This window comes from Cnephaeus nilssonii (assembly GCF_951640355.1).
Source record: "Cnephaeus nilssonii genome assembly, chromosome: 7".
Lineage (NCBI taxonomy): Eukaryota > Metazoa > Chordata > Mammalia > Chiroptera > Vespertilionidae > Cnephaeus > Cnephaeus nilssonii.
The window spans coordinates 66268173-66285510 of record NC_137078.1 but is presented as its reverse complement, the minus strand read 5'-3'; the positions used below and the strand labels follow the sequence as shown (position 1 = coordinate 66285510).

General features: G+C 46.2%; 2 protein-coding genes across 3 annotated transcripts in view; one reads left to right on the top strand and one right to left on the bottom strand.

Moving 5' to 3' along the window:
* Nucleotides 1-2459: 2459 nt before the first annotated feature.
* On the bottom strand, nt 2460-4163 carry TEX38 (testis expressed 38; the record flags this gene model as incomplete). 2 transcript variants are annotated; one of them, XM_079778214.1, is made up of 2 exons in its annotated part: nt 2460-3067; nt 3741-4163. In XM_079778214.1, the coding sequence occupies 2 exons, from the start codon at nt 3874-3876 to the stop codon at nt 2460-2462; spliced, it is 744 nt and encodes a 247-aa protein (XP_079634340.1). The 2 variants fall into 2 exon arrangements, with proteins under 2 accessions (XP_079634340.1, XP_079634341.1); XM_079778215.1 differs by lacking the exon at nt 3741-4163 and adding an exon at nt 3650-3686.
* A 2790-nt stretch (nt 4164-6953) lies between these two features.
* ATPAF1 (ATP synthase mitochondrial F1 complex assembly factor 1) overlaps nt 6954-17338 on the top strand; it is a 29651-nt gene continuing 19266 nt past the window's right edge. Inside the window, exons 1-4 of the mRNA XM_079778300.1 lie at nt 6954-7687; nt 10961-11069; nt 15704-15754; nt 16524-16586. Of these exons, the coding sequence (XP_079634426.1) occupies nt 7359-7687; nt 10961-11069; nt 15704-15754; nt 16524-16586 (552 nt within the window). The 5' untranslated portion in view covers nt 6954-7358. The remainder of the gene's footprint in view (nt 7688-10960; nt 11070-15703; nt 15755-16523; nt 16587-17338) is intronic.

Genomic DNA, 17338 nt, shown 5'->3' with positions numbered 1-17338 from the left:
AAGAAAAAAATAATCTGCTTTGAAACCTAGTTTTATGGACTCCTCCCTCCTCTTGAAAGCAGAGACAGATTGTGGGTACAGTGTTCAATTGAAGACTCTACCTGACGAATGCAGAATTTGGACTGAAGGAGTGAAGGCTGCTTCTTTGGCATCTGTAGGTTGGGAGGGGAGAGGGGGAGGTTATGAGTGAGCCCCTGTTCCTGTATCAACCACAGAAGCTCCACCTAGGGCTGTTTCATATGTTGAGGTTCAGTGTAAGAACATGTTTAAAAGAAATGTTCCACTGCCTTAAAAAAGGGTATAGCCTTGAAATCCATTGCAAGAAAGTGGCCATATAGGGGCTGGAGCTCTTTTGCACAGAAAAATATTAGAAAAATTAGCTCTACATGGTTGCTAGATTCTGGGATTACACACACACATTCTGGGTGGCCTTCCCCCTCATGGAAGACTACGTAAAGCTTAGCTCATTTGAGCATCTTACCAAATATGGTAAGACTAGAGGCACGGTACACGAAATTCGTGCATGGGGTCGGGGGAGGTCCCCTCAGCCCAGCCTGCACCCTCTCCAATCTGGGACCCCTCGGGGGATGTCCGACTGCTGGTTTAGGCCTGATCCTGGGGTTCAGGCCTAAACCGGCAGTCAGACATCCCTCTCCTGGACCACTGTCTCCTAATCGTTCACCTACCTGTCTGCCTGGTTGCCCCTAACTGCCCTCCCCTGCCGACCTGATCACCCCTAACTGCCCCCCCTGCTGGCCTGGTCGCCCCTAACTGTCCCCTGCCAGCCTGATTGCCTCTTACTGCTCCCCCTGCCAGCCTGGTCCCCTCCAATGGCCCCCCTCTGCTGGCCTGGTTGCCTCTAACTGCCCCCCCCCCCCCCCGCTGGCCTGGTTGCTTCTTACTGCTCCCCCTGCCGGCCTGGTCCCCCCCAACTGCCCCCCCTGCTGGCCTGGTCACCCCCAACTGCCCCCCCTGCCAGCCTTTTCGTCCCTCACGGCCCCCCTGCCGACCTGGTTGCCCCACACAACCTGCTTGTTCAGTTGTTTGGTCTCCCCCAACTGCCCCCCCCCCTGCCGCTGGCCTACTCACCCCTCACTGCCCCTCCCTACCAGCCTAATCACCCCAACTCCCCCCCCCCCCCACTGGCCTGGTTGCCCTTAACTGCCCACCCGCCAGCCTGGTTGCCTCTTACTGCCCCCCCCCCCCGCTGGCCTGGTTGTTCCCAACTGCCCCCCCACTGGCCTGGTCGCCCCACGCAGCCTGCTTGTTCAGTTGTTTGGTCGCTCTTCACAGCCCCCCCGCCGGCCTGGTCATAGGCAGCCATCCTGTGAGGGCGTGATGGTCAATTTGCATATTACCTCTTTATTATATAGGATGATTTCCTTGTATACAAAGTGAAAGGAAAAAAATGTATATTCTGGGGCAGACCTGAGCTTTCTTACCTTTTATCTGGCACAAAATAGTATTATCTTTGTTTTTCTTTTTAGGATCGTTTCCAGAAAAGTACAAAATTTCCCTCATATAGTGGATCTTACCTTTTGGAAGGGCCATAAATCCCTTTAGAAAAGATCTTTTTTAAAAACTGGATATATTTTTGTATATTATGTTAGGGGCTTCACTGACCAGCCCTTTCCCCAAGCCACTCCATGGACCAAGTTAGTTCCACCCTATACATACACAAATCATGTGCCAAGTGTTTTCTAACCAGACATATCATTAAGGAAGGGACACTAGGGTGGATGGTTGGAAGATGAACTTAGAAGCCAGTCAGATGTAAATTTGAGACCTTGCTCTGCAATATAACAATATGGCAAATGCCCTTGAGAACTGTCTCTTCATTTGTAAGTGGAGGGTCATTGGCAGTGTTCTTATATTAGAAACAATGTAGAGACAACCCCAACTCAGTACACATACATGTTAACAAAAGAATGTGGTTGAGCCAGCAGTGCAGTGTGACTCATGGATCTCTGACCTGTTTTGCCTGTGACCTGCCACTATGAATCGCCATAGTTCACGCATGCTCCACAGCTATCACTTTGTGGCAGCTGTGCTTAATGTCCCACAGAATGGCAGTGCCTTTGGGTACCTATCCCAGAACCTAGCATACATTTTTGGTCTTAAGTAAAAACTGGGTAGAGGACTGTTGAGCCCATCACAAGTACTCAACAGTCCTCTACCCAGTTTTTACTTAAGACCAAAAGTGTGTTTTCCCACAACCAACCCTCCAATTCCCATTTGTGTTGGTGATTCTCAGTGACCTTCAATTTGGTTTGCAAATTGTCCCTATCAAACAGGGAAAGGACTTTGCCCTCCTAACAACAAATGAGACACCAGGGAGCCTGGGACTTTTTTTAATCTTTCATAATGTGACATCCAGATGGGCCCTAGCCTGTGTCAATACCACCTCCGAGGTTAGCTCTGCCCCAGTACCTCCAGCTTCCACACTCAGTGAAAGGAGACTACAATTCTGAAGCAAAAGGCTTGGCATTGAAGCAGTGGTCCCCATGGGCCAGTGTAGGGAGGGAAGGGGATTGGAGGTTCCTTTCAGGACAAGTGGCCAAAGGATAGGAAACGGAGTGGTTCAGCATTGGAGGTAGGTTACACAGGGAGAGGGCAGAGGGCACCTCCTGAAAGATGGGAATCAGGAGTGGGGAGCTGTTCTGGGGCTGAGGCATTGGGGAAGCTAGGGGAGGCTGTGGGACCAGCTGCAATGCAGGTTGCGGGGGGACAGGGTCCTCCACCTTGGGGTTGCTTTGTTGAGCAGCATAGCTCCTACTCTCAGTGCTGTCCAACTCCCACAGAGGATCTGAAGTCTGGACCTCAGTCTCAGTCTTGGAGACAGTCGGGGGAGGGCCCATGTTGATGGCTGTGTTCATGCCATAGTGCCTTCGCTTGTTAATCCAGTACAACAGTGGGCTGTAGCTGAATGTAGTGGCTCTCATCACCTCTACCCACTCCTGGGCACGCTCTTTCCGCCGCAGGTTCTTCCTCCAGTGCAGAAAGAGGATGCAGCCACCAGTTAACACTGAACACAGCCCCAGGAATCCAAAGTACAGCGAGATCCACACTAAGGCAATAAGAAGGAAAAAAGAGGCAAACTGGCTGATAGCTCTAACTTGGGGCCTGAGTTGTTTCTTCTTCTTCTTAACCCATTCATTGGTCATTCCATCCACTTAACCATGCTCTTCATTCCTTCCCTCCCTCCTCATTGACTTCATCATTCTCTTAGTCAAAGTTAGATTTCCAGGGAGCTTAAGAGGCCCCTTAGCCCTTTATAGATAAGGAAAGCTGGAGGTTGGAGGGGAGCATGGCCTGTCCAGGCTTAGTCAGGCCTCTGGTTCCCAACCCTGGACCCATCCAATCCACCAGATGGAGAACCTCACTAAAGGCGAGGCTTATCAAGGAAGTGAAAGTTTAACAGTTGACAGGGACACCAGTGTCCCATCCCATTCTACCCATTCAGTTGTGGTGGTCCCAGTGTATTCATAGCACCCCTGTGCCCTCAAGAAATCCTTAATTTTCTAGAGGAAACCGTAGCTTAACTGCTTAGCACTCCTCCATGCAGGACCCACCACACACACCATCCATGCAAAAGGTCCTCCCAAGCTAAGGGCACCAAGCAAGGATCAGGAATAGGAGGGTCATTTACCACCAGGGATACTCAGGTCCTTCGGTTGGGAATCCATAAGGTCCAGCTTTGGTACCTTGCCAGTGGCCCTGGAGAGAGGGAGCTTACCTACCCATCTCTCCAGTTACTATGAGTCCTTGAAATGCCCAGGCCCCATTGTTTCCTAAAGGTGAGGTCACTGGATTCTGAGCATTGAGCATTCTGGGGGCGGAGCTTGTGAAGTCTTGGGTTAATGATAGGGACCTCATCTAATGGTGTCGTACTGTATGTCTACCACTTCTATCAGGGACTGACTCAACCACTGAATTGTCTGCCCCCTACCCCTTATGGTGAACCCACAGAACAGCCCCAACCCCAGGATAGGGCCCCAGTCCTTCAGGGACTTATCCATGTTGCTGGGCATTAAGGAACAGTTGATGGAGACCTGTTCCCAGTGGGAAGTGTAGCAGGGAGCACACACAGCTTTGGGCAGCCATGCCCTCAAGATGTCTGTGATCCAGCTGTCAGAAGAAAACCTGCTCAAGAGAACTAAGTGATGCCGAAGCCGGTTTGGCTCAGTGGCTGGGGCGTTGGCCTGCAGACTGAAGGGTCCCAGGTTCGATTCCGGTCAAGGGCATGTACCTTGGTTGAGGGCACATCCCCGGTGGGGGGTGTGCAGGAGGCAGCTGGTCGATGTTTCTCATCGATGTTTCTAGCTCTCTATCCCTCTCCCTTCCTCTCTGTAAGAAATCAATAAAATATATAAAAAATAAAATAAAAAGAGAACTAAGTGAATAATGCCTCCTGTCTTGCCTCTTACAATCTTATTTTTGTTTCGTTACCTTCCTTCAACAAGTGGCGTTTATTGGGCACCACGTCCTGTGGGAGATCCCTACTTTCTGGCCCTACATCCTTTCCAGCCTCACCTTCCTCCCCATTCTTCACTTACCTCTCCCTTCTGATTAGGCCAGACTCCTTAGCACAGCCTGCTTATTCACATCTCTGGAGTTTTGCTCATACTGCCTTTACTTGAGTGCCCCTCCCCACTCTTTCCCCCACTGAACACCTGCTTATCCTTCAAAGCTCAGCTCAACCCCCATACTCTATGACAAACAGTTGTTTCAGTTGGCTTCCCAGAATGCTATCATCTCCCGTTTGAAGGGGTTTTGAGGATTGTCTAGTACCAAGCCCATCAGATGCTTGAGCCCTGGAGGTAGATCTCCCCTACCCAGCAACTCATCCCCTGGGACTTGCTTGAGTCAGGGACTTACTTGCTTACACCTCCTCAGGCAACTTGATCCATTTATGGGTTGCTCAGTTAGAAAGCCCTTCCCTAATTAAGCTCAAGTCAGCCTCCCTGTACTACCCCTGGGCCTAGCTCAGCTTTTTGGCACCATTTAATTACTTTCCTCTCTGTGGCCCCCCAGCATGTGACTTGGGCACTATTCTGCATGGATTTCTTTCCAGGTTTACTTAACTCTCAGCTTGCCTCATACCTCACTAGCTCCTGCTTTGCAGTCTCCTTGGCTGGTTTCTCTTTTTCCCTGATCACTAAATGTTAGCATGCCCTCAGTCCTTAGCCCTCTATCTACATTCACTCCCTCAGTGATCTCATTCAGACTAAGAGACTTTTTTCCTTTTTATTGAATTTATTAAGGTGACACTGGTTAACAAAATTACACAAGTTTCAGGTGCACAATTCTACAACACATCATCTGTACTCTGTATTGTGTGTTCACCACTGCAAGTCAAGTCTCTGTCCATCACCATTTATCCTCCCTCTACCCTCCTTACCTCTCTACACCCCTCCCCTCAGACTCATAGTTTTAAATATCATATATACACCTATATATACCGATAACTAACGGCTTTTTATCTCCAGCCCAGACTGTTCCTCAGAACTCTAAACTCATTCACGCAACAGTCCAGTTGATGTCCCTACTTGCCAGTCTATTAAGTGATCTCAAACTAACATGACCAAAAATAAACTCCTGGTCGTCGACTCTCTAACCTACTCCAGCCTTCCTCCTCTCCATGCATGGCAACTCTTTCCTTCCAGTTGTTCAGGCCAAAGCCTATAAGTCATCCTCAACTCCTTTATTCTCTCACACCCAAATTCACTCCATTAGCAAACTCTTTAGGCTTGCTTTCAAAACCACTTTCCTGTCACTATCACCTTATTCTAAACATCACCATCTCTCACTCCCCATAGGGTGACCAATCATCCGAGTTTGCCTGGGACTGAGAAGATTTCAGGACATAGGACTTTCAGTGTTAAAACCAGGAAAGTCCCAAGTAAACCAGGACAAACTGGTCACCCTTAGGAGAGCTTCCATCCTTGCCCCCCCCCCCCCCATGCCCCACATTCCACAAGCAGACAGAATATTTAAAAAAAATAGATCATTTTCTCTGCTCAAAACCTATAGTGACTTCCCATTTCACTCAGATTCAAAACCAAAGTCCTTAACCAAGGCCTTCAAAGCCCTGAGCAATCTAACTACCCTTCTCCGTACTTCTTCACACAGTAACCTCCTTGGTGACCACAAGCAGGGCAAGCATGTTCCTGCATCAGAGCCTCTGCTTGCCATTTCCTTTATCTGGAAGGCTTTTCCTCTAGATATCCGTACAGATCATTCCCTCATTTCCTCAGGTCTCTGCTCAAGTATCCCATATCTCTATTCTGCTTTTTTTAAATTTAAATTCTTTATTATTTAAAGTATTACGTAAGTCTCCTTTTTCCCCCATTGACCTCTCTCCGGCCGCTCTCACCCCCAGCACATGCCTCACCCCCCGCTACTGTTTGTGTCCATTGATTATGCTTATATGCATGCATACAAATCCTTTGGTTGATCTCTTAACACCCCCCCCCCCCCACACACACACACACACACACACTTTCCTTGATGGTCTGCTCGATGCTTCTATGTCTCTGGATCTATTTTTGTTCATCAGTTCATGTTGTTCATTATGTTCCACAAATGAGTGATATCATGTGATATTTCTCTCTGACTGGCTTATTTCACTTAGCATAATGCTCTCCAGGTCCATCCATGCTGTTGTGAATGCTAAGAGTTTTTTCTTTTTATGGTAGCGTAGCATTATTCCACTGTGTAGATGCACCAGTTTTCTAATCCACTCATCTGCTGATGGGCACTCAGGCTGTAAATTGGGCTGCTATGAACATAGGGGTGCATATAATCTTTCTGATTGGTGTTTTTATTTCTTGGGATATACTCCTAGAAGTGGGATTACTGGGTCAAGTGGGAGTTCCATTTTTAATTTTTTGAGGAAACTCCATACTATTTTCCACAGCACTGCATTCCCACCAGCAGTGCTCGAGGGTTCCTATTTTAACGAATAGCATGTATCATCACCTAACATGATTATTTATTGTGTCTCACAATAATCGGTGATTACAACCGATTAAAGGACCTTCGATGCTGAAGGACAACTACTATAGCAAGTGCCAGGAGAATTTAAAAGGGAGCAAGCTCGGCGAGGACCAGCAGACCCGAGCGACTTTCCAGAGGAGACTTGGAGAGCAGAGGCTGCGGGTACCCACCCGGCGGGCGTGAATCGGGGCGGGCTCCAAGGAGGAGGCGGGCAGTGGAAGGACGTGCAGAGCCCGCGGACCCGCGGGGCATTGAGACCCTAACTCCCGCCCCGCCCCCTCCGCCCGGCCCGGCTCCCGGAACCTTGAGCGCGCGGAACCTCGAGGCCGGAGCGCCGGCGCAGCGGACCCGGAGCGCCAATGGAGCGGGCGCGCGGCCCGCGGGCCGAGGCCGACGCGCCTGAGGACACCGAGGAGGAGGTGGGGGCAGCGATGGCTGCCGTGGTGGCGGCGGCGGGAGGCGCGGGTCCGGCAGTCCTGCAGGTGGCCGGCCTCTATCGGGGCCTGTGCGCGGTGCGCAGCCGCGCCCTGGGCCTGGGGCTCGTGTCACCCGCGCAGCTGCGCGTGTTCCCCGTGCGCTGCGCCTCTCGCCAGCCGGCGGGGGGCGACGACGGCGGCAGGGTCGGGGCCGAGCTCGAGGCCAACCCTTTCTACGACCGTTACCGCGACAAGATCCAGCAGCTGCGCAGGTGCGGGCGGGCGGCGGGCAGGGAGGAGGGGCGGCGACGGGCCCGCGGTTCCGGTGTGTCTGACGCTTGGAGTGCTTACCAGAGCCCTGCGAGGTGGGCACTACCACTGTCCGCACTCAGAGGAAGTATCCAGGCTCAGAGAGGCCGGATCGCTGCCTCGTGTCACACAGCTAGTGTTAGAGCTGAGAGTCTCCGCAAAGCCCTGGCTTTTTCTCCGTGGCCTGCCTGTGTGCTTTCATTCTCAAAGACTCTTAACAGCCTTTCCTAAGCAGGCAGCTCCAAGACACCTGTCCTTAAAGAAATGGGAAAATGGAGCCTTCCAGAGAAGGGACTTGACTTGCTCGAGGTCACATACTGACTCAGCTGAGGCCTGGTAGTAGTGTCCCAGTTGGATCATCCATTGAACCCTCTCATTAAGGTGAGAAAGCGGAGTATCAGAGAGAGAGAGTGTAAGAGACCTGCCCAAGAACACACAGCTGGTTGGCTTTCATCTGCTTCCAGATGAAAGACATGGGGGTTAGAGGAAGTTTGGGTGTGTGTGTGGGGGCCATGGTAGGGTCTGAAGAGTTCAAGTGGAAGAGCTAAAGGAGATCAAAGGTGAAAATTAAAGGGGCTTAGGAGAGAATTTGGCAGGATGGGCAGACAGTTGTCTTATGGAAGGAAACCAAAGAGCAAATACTGTAACTTCTTTGAGTTTGGTCTCATCTCTCATTCCTCGACCTTAATTTAATCCCCCATCATCTTCACCTGGACTCTCGCTGTCATCCTCTAGCTAGTCTTCTCCACTCATCTTGGACCCCTTCATCCCAGTCTATCTCATTGCTACTATGGTGACTTTTCTTTTCTTTTTGAAAGAATGATGGAATAAATCAATGACTATTTTTGCTCTTCTTTCAACATCATTCAAATATACTCACATATTTGTCTTCTTAAAAACCTTTTCTTGGCCTGCATTTCCCTTCAGCCTTTTCTCATTGATCTCTTTCACAAACAGGCAGGTCAGGAGAGTTGTCTACTCATACTCTGAATATTTCACAACTAGTCTTCATTCTTACCCACGAACAAATGAATGACTGGTCTTACTCTCCTCCACTAGATCATTCCCATTGACATTTACATCCTGCTATGTGAACTTGCCGCTGACCTCTGGATAATGTCCATATTCCTTCGAGTTCTTCACAAGGCTCTTATACTGTGAACCTTGTCTCCCTAGCTTTATTACCAAAACTCCCTTTGAGCACTGTGGGTTAACACAAAGGAATACAGGAATGGGATTGGGGGAGGATATTCCAGGTAAGGGGCACAACAGCAAAGGTACAGGGGCATGAAACCACCTCAAACCCTTTGGGAATGTTTGAGTAAAATTGCATCATACACCCGTAGCATTTTACTATACTTAGTTACTTGTCTGTCCCTCTCACTAGATAGAAGCTCCTTGAGGTGGGGACTCTTTCTTAATTATTTTTGTATCCATAGATCCCAGAAAGGTAAACAGCAAGCAAGGGATAACAAAGTTTGTTGAATGAATGAAAAAGGGTAAGTTCTAGAAGCAGCTGAGAGACCCAGTCAGGGAGATGGGAGGGGAAGCTGTGTGGATACAAAAAGGAAAAGACCATGAGGTTGAGGTAGATGAAAAGGGAAATGAAAGCAGGGCCAAAAAAGGGTCAGTAAAACCTGGGCAAGTTAAGGGAAGAGGCAAAATAGAGCCTGGCCTTAGGACCCAGGACCAAACACATAGGAGGATATCATGAGATATTTTAAAGGGACTTACAGTCCTGATTGGTTCGTGCTGAGTCATACTCACAAAAACCTGGGCTAGTAGAGTACCAGCCACAGGTGTGATGTGAGCCAACAGCAGGACAAGGCTGTGTGCCCCGTTGACTCCAGTCCAGCCCAGAATCCGGGTTTTACATCACACTCTGCATGGGTGAATTGGGAGGATCTGATCTAGCTCCAGGCCCACTATATCTAGAGTGTGGACAGACTGGAGTGTGTCCAGAGAGCAGGTCCACAGTGAGGAAAGATTCACAAGTCACATATAGGAAAAGGGGTCTCAAAAAACTGAAGAATTTTTACCTAGAAAAGATAAATTTAAAGGGTGACGTAATAGTGATTTTCACTCATATAAAAGGAATTAGACATTTTCTCTTATTCCTGAGGATGAAAGATAACAGATAAATTTAGGCTCAGAACATTTTAATAATGACGCCCAAGGCAGGAGTACACAGACTCACTGCCTAAGCCACCCCTCACTGTCTATCCACTCACCATGGGAGGCCCAGGTGTGGCCTCCCTGGTTCTGGTACTTGTGGCCCTGGCCGGCAGTTGCCACACCCCACTGGGCAGGACCTCTGGAACCACTCTGTACCCAGGAGCTGGCCTACTACAGAGGGAAACATACACTCAGGTCATGGCAGTGAGGGGAGTGGTGTTTGATATCACCTCTGGAAAGGAGTTTTATGGAAGAAACTCCCCTACAGTGCCTTGACCAGCCAGGATTCCACCAGAGAGGTGAGCAAGACATGCTTGGATCTTATAGATATCATCCATGACACTACAGGTCTCATGGCCGAGGAGCTGGAGTATTCACCAAAGTGTACAGAACCAAATATCATATCATTAGCCACACAGCCTGAAGAATTATTAACAAGGATGACAGCCCCAACCTGGACTTCAGGCCTGAAGACCAGCCCCATTTTGACATAAAGGAAAAATTCTGACGTTCCATCTGCAGGAGCAGGTTTTTTTGAAAAGAGGGTCAGGGAGATACTCAGGTGCTAAATCTGCAAAATAGGTTGGACAAAGCCTCTGAATCACCTGCATCTGAAGAAACAGATGATTAACCTGAGGAGAAGATGCCCAAGAACTAGATGTGTTCAAGTAAAAGTCTGACACCTGGTAGAAATGTTTTTAGATTTCTGCCTGAGGAGGTGACCCACCAAGATGACCTCAAAGTCCCCTTCCCATCTTGAGAATTTGAATTCCAAGTACCCAAAGTGTAAGTACCTAAGGGGCCAAGCTCTCTGTCACCCTGGAAAATATTCTGCAGGAGAAAAAGGTTACATCGGCTTCTTGAGGATTAACAATAGTTGAATAACTAGACAACTTTGTCCACTTTTTGATTTGTAGGCGTGTGCTCAGGTCTAACTAACTGAAGGCAAATCCTTCAGCCTCTGAATACCTGTGTCCCCTCTCTGTAGAAATGGAACATGTTGCTTGTTCTTTCCAAATCTGAAAAGGCCCTGGTGGTTTAACTGGTTTACCTTTGATCAGGTCTGACCCAGCGGCTTTTGAGGCTCGACTAGAGAAGCGCAGTGAGTTTCGGAAGCAACCCGTGGGGCACTCCAGGCAAGGTGATTTTATCAAATGTGTGGAACAGAAGGTAAGACCTGTCCCTTTTTGGGTTATGGCTCACCAGTGCTCTCCACCCTCAACCCCAGCCTGTATCCTGAAATTGAGCTCATTAATGGGTCAGCTGGATGAACGGAACAGAGCCTCTCTCTACTCAGCTCAGTCTCCATCCATAAATGGTACCCTATCTTTCTGGCACATCACTGTGGTCACGGAGCTATAGAGGGATGGGAACAGTAGTCTCTGCTCCCAGTGATGCAGTTGAGTGATCAAAGTAAGGCGCACATGGCAGTGGGCTGTAGAGAGCGGGTGGCAAAAAAGTGCCTAATAGCTATTATTATCCTACCTAATAATAGACAAATATGCAAATTGACCATACCTCTGACACATCCACAAGCCACGCCCACCATCCAATCAGAGCGAGCATGCAAATTAACCCAAACCAAGATGGCTACAGCCACAGAGAGCAAGGTTTTCTAGGTAACAGAGGAAGCCAAGCTTTCCGCCTGCCCTTGCCAGGCCTAAGCCTCCACTCAAGCTACAAAGTTTCAATTATAGAAGGTAAACAAATTCAAACAAATGGCAGCAGAATGGAGCTTGAGAGAGCAGGCCAGGGTTGCCGCCGGCAACAGGGGAAGCAAAGCTTTCCGCACACCCTGACTGGGCCCACCCGCTTAAGGCAACAAAGTTTCAATTATAACCCCAACAGAAATGGCTGCCGGCCTCGGAGGGAGCCCCAGGCTTGGCTCCACTCCAGGCTACAACGTTTCAATTGTAGAAGGAAAATAAATTCCAGATACCAGGGCCTCCGCTTGGGTTGCCAGGGGGCGTGGCCAGCCTGCAAACCACCACAGGCCCCTCGCTCAGGCTGCCCCACACCCCAAGGGAACCCTCACCTGATCCGGGACACTCTTCAGGGCAAACCAGCTGGCCCCCACCCCTGTACCAGGCCTCTATCCTATCTAATAAAAGAGTAATATACAGATTGATCATCACTGCAACACACAATATAGCTGCCCCATGTGGTCAAAGATCCTGCCCCCATGTGGACACAAGATGGCCACCACAAGATGGCCAGCAGGGGAGGGCAGTTGTGAGGGACCAGGCCTGCAAGGGAGGGCAGTTGGAGGTGATCAACCCTGCAGGAGAGGGCAGTTAGGGGTGACCAGGCCGGCAGAGGAGGGAAGTTGGGGGCAAACAGGCTGGCAGCAGAGTGGTTAGGGGGTGATCAGGCTGGCAGGCAGAAGCAGTTAGGGGCAATCAGGAAGGCAGGCAGGCAAGCAGTTGGGATCCAGCAGTCCTGGATTGTGAGAGGGATGTCCGACTGCCCGTTTAGGCCCGATCCCAGTGGGATTGGGCCTAAACGGGCAGTCGGACATCCCTTGAGGGGTCCCATATTGGAGAGGATACAGGCTGGGCTGAGGGACAAACCCCCTCCGTGCACGAATTTCGTGCACCGGGCCTCTAGTCCCTAAATAAGAATCAACGCTGGGGGAAAGCATGTTGAAAGCTGTGTATAGGAAAGTCTAATGCAGTGCTTTTCAAACTTTTTGACCATGACCCGCAGAAAGAAATATATTTTACACTGTAATTCAGTACACAAATAAGTATATGATTGTAACCGAAACAAAATTTTTATAAAACAATGCTTTTGCTACATGCAGTGTGCTCTTATTTATTTTATCTTTTTAAAACTTTGGCTACTAAGTTGGTTTCAACCTATGGTTTGAAAAATACTTATCTAGGATGATGCACAAAACTAGTTGAAGTGGGAGAAGCCAAAACCAGGGAGAATGTATAGAGTCTAGGTGTGGACTGTGTGGTCTGAAATAAGGTAGTTACAGTGGGAAATTGGGATTTGACATTGTATTTTGAAATGAGAGATGTTTCTTTTACTTGGAGAATAACTTTTTTTTGCTTTGGGTATCCTACGTTTTAAGAGAATCCACCCATTCTTTTAATAAGTGATTAATTAGAATCAGAGCAGTAGTCAGTGGGTTAATCATTGTAAGGTTGGGGAATAAATTCAACCTTCTATGACAAACATAATTTACAGCTTTATGTGAACAAACAACTCTACTACAAATATTTTAACAAATGTAATTTACCATAATAAACTTATAGTGCCAATAATAGTTCTTTACTATATTATCAACTTTCAATATTATATGGGAAAGCTCTTTGCCCCTTTTTGTAGACAGATTTAGAAATTTAACTTTATGACAAGATGCAGAATAAGATTTCATTATATTATGGCAACTCTTAGGTAAATATTTACTTACAGTCTTTCTTATCTAGTTACTCAGAGGAAGGCTGATTAATGGCTAATCACTCCATTTCCAAAGCCTCGTCTTTTCTTTGAGTCATTGGTTTCTGTCACATGAGACCCAACATCCTCTTTTGCAATAATTTTTTATAAAAAATTTTCCCTTTTCTACGCTGAAATAAAATGTAGACAATATAATCCACCTACACACATAGTTTCAGAGGGGAAAATATCAATATAGTGCCTTAACTATAAAGGAAAGTATTTTTAAATAAAATTCATATTTTAACATGTGAGTTCTTGGGCACAACTGTGACCTAATGCAGTCATCAGATGCTTTCACCTATATGTGAAATCACTGTGAATAACATAAGCAGCAAAAGCGGACTGGTGCAGGGGGATTGTGTTGGTAATTATAAAAACTCCCAAACCATGAGCAGTGTTGTAATTAGTCACCCTCATGGATTCCACAATATAGTCTTCTCTCGAGTTACATAGTAATTGCGCTTCTGAAAAATTTAGTGTTTATTAAAGCCATGCTTAAAAAAAAATAGAGAAAGGAAAGGAAAGGAAAGAAAACGGATTTCAGGCCGAGGTAATAGAAGGAAGGAAGGAAAAGAAGGAAGGCGAAAAGGAGCGGGGTGGGGAAGGAGGAGAGGGAGGGAGGGAGGGGAGGAGAGGGAGGGAGGGGAGGGGGGGAGGGGGGGAGGGAGGGAGGGAGGGAGGGAGGGAGGAAGGAAGGAAGGAAGGAAGGAAGGAAGGAAGGAAGGAAGGAAGGAAGGAAGGAAGGAAGGAAGGAAGGAAAGAAAGAAAGAAAGAAGGAAAGAAACAGAGTTAGATTTCAGGCCCAGGTCATTATAAAAAAGGTGTTTCACTTACAAGGATGTCTAGCTAGACATTGAGAAGTTGTCCAGGATGAGGGAAAGTGCTTCATTATGTAGAACTCATCTGTAAAATTGCAGCTCATTTAGCATCCCTGTCCCTCCATAAATGATCCAGTCAATTATTGTGCTAAAAAAGTTGTCTCCACAGATTTCAAAAGCATCCGTAGGGGAGTAGTAATGTACTCATTTAAATTTCTTATTAAGTGCTCTTAAGACTTGGGCACATAGTTTCAATTATAATTTTAATTACTTTATTTCACTGGTTTTCAAGTTCACATTTTTTTAACATTTTAACATCTTTGAAATTGCCTTAAAATTGATAATGAAATATAAGTATAGTGTTATTGTTTAATTGGCATCATTTTCTAATACATAAAATAATGGTGCTTCTTAAAATCTGTGGTGTCCTTGATTAGATAAAATGCAGTAAGTTTAAATTTTTTATTTCTGTAAGTAAAAATGGAAATAAATGAATTGGAGGGACATTGTGGAAAAAGAATACACCAGGCTTAGTCATTGAAAAGTAAAGGCAGTTGTGCAAATGGAGGGTTTTGTTTCTTTTGTTTTCACAATACACCTAAAGGTGAGTGGTAAGAAAATGAAATCACTTCTCTTTGGTATGTTTACATATGAAAGAAAGACTGCATTAGAACGCTGTCAGTGTATAGGGTCTGACCAAAAAGACCAGGGTGTATCCAAATAGGTTTTCCTATACCAGTCTTTTGTCTAATTGTGGGTATGAGTTCTATGGGCATAATTTATGAAAGGTTTGGATATATTAAAGCACAGAGTAATGAAAGGCAGGGTTTTATGTAGAAAGTGTTTTTCACCTTCAAATCCCAGGTGTAGCTTGTACTCCTTCCCTCTGAAAGGCTTGATCTTGAACTGAGAAACTGAGTGGAAGACTTACTCAGAACAACCCATGCCCACTATCAGAAACAATCAAAATAGGATTTCCTGACTGTGGCCTTTATCAGAGATAGTGGATTAAGAGAGAAGATAATCACCTTCAGTTGTTTTTGGCCTTTTTTGAGGGGAAGTCTAATTTGATGGAAGGAATATTAAGACTGAATACTAAAAAGACTTTACAGTCTGCTGAGGGTGTCTGCCATCAAAAGTGCTGTCACAGATAAGAAACAGCCTTGGAAAATAGATCTTTCCATTCCTTACCTCCTCTGTGGCTCACTGTGGAACAGATCAGAGCACGGAACACAGAAAACCCAAGCAGCCCTCAATCTGGGAAGGAGCCCTTTATATCCATAGAATATAAGGCTATAGAATGCACTCTCAGTACTAGTAAATGCTGTATCTCATCTCTGTATCTCAGAAGCTATGTCAAAAATAAAGTTCTCACAAATAACTCTTAAGAACAGTATGTACAGTTACTATATGGAGTGGAGAGAGGTGAGTTCTTAGGTACAAAATTACTAAATGAGATATTGGGCACCTCACTACCTCAGTGGTCTTTTTCTTCTGAGTGAAGTATAGATTCATGTCTTGTCTATCATATTTCAGGCAAACACTTTGGGGAAACAGCCTATGAGCAGAGGATTCACTAAGGACAAGGTAGGTTTCTAGTTAAATACCCAGTTTTGAACATGTAACATCTATAATAATAAAAGTGTAATATGCTAATTGGACCGGAAAGCCAAACAACCTTCCGGACGTCCTTCTGGATGACCTTCTGGACAAAGCCGGGACTGCGAGGGTCGAGGCAAGCCACCGCAGCTGTGAGGGCCAAGCCCCTTGCACAAATTTCGTGCATCAGGCCTCTAGTCTATAATAAGAGACTGCAAATATGAACATGTTTACTGTGGTTCAGTGATTTTGTGATTTACCAACTGTGGTGATGAGAAATATTCTATGAATTTTTGTGTCCTTGATGTGACACCTAGCATAGTGTGGATCCTGGGGATGTTAGAGGAAATATAGTGATACCCTTTTTTTCCATAGGAATTTGTTTTTAAAAATCAAATAAAAACATGTTTACTCTGTCATTTAACTTGCAAATAAGGAGCAACTCCTGGCAGAATGGCAGTTAAATTAAAGATAACCAAACTTTCTCCTCTTAACCAGTTGCAAAGTGCTGCAGTGCTCATTGTGAGGGTGAAGGATTTAGGAAGTACCTGTACCCCCCAAGAATAGAACTGCAAAAACCTGCCCGGGCTTGGAGGCTCACTTCTTTGCGATTAGGAGTTTTCTTACACTCTTCTCTACTTATTGAGGATCTGATGCACTGTACTGACATGTTGCTTCCCACAAAGCTTACAGATAAAGTTAAGCTGCTTTGTTTTTTTAAATTGTGGTGTTAATTTCCTTTTATTTTCCCTTTCAGACTCTCAGTTCAATCTTTAACATTGAGATGGTGAAAGACAAAACTGCAGAAGAAATAAAGCAGGTATTGAAAGAAAATGGGTGGATGTACTTTATGAAAATGTGTGCTCTGTGAACCAAATCTGAAAGTAGAAAGGATCATAGATTTTCTGACACCTCTTTCTAGCCAAAAGGAAAAGTGCCCATGGATAGAAAAGTGATGAATTACATGAAAAATAGTGGCATAAGAAAATTTATCTTTCTTGGTCTCGCTTCTGCATATCTAATCAACTCACACTTCCCCTTTCCTCTTAATTCCTGTTGTCCACATCTTATTTAAAATCGTTGCTGATCTATACCTGGATTACTGTACTACCTTTCTAAATAGGTTTTCCTGCTCTTATTTCTCCCACTCCCCCTATCATATCCTCACCAGTTGAATCCTCTTAAAGTTCTGCTCTGGAGAAGCATAATGTATTGATTAAGAACAAAGACTCTAGAACCAAGCTGCCTATTTTAAATCCTAGCTCTGCCCACTTACTAGCTGAATGACTTGGATAAGTTAGTTAACCCCTTGGAGCCTTAGTTTCTCTATCTGTAAAGTGGAGATAATAGTACTTACCTTATAGAGTTATTTGGGAAATTAAATGAGTTAATATTTGTAAAGCACTTTAAACAGTTCCTGGCATGAAGTAAATGCTATATTTGTGTTTTTATTTTTTTTAATTTATTTTTTAATATATTTTCATTGATTTCAGAGAGGAAGGGAAAGGGAGAGAGTGATAGAAACATCAATGATGGTAAAGAATCACTGATCGGCTGCCTTCTGCATGCCCC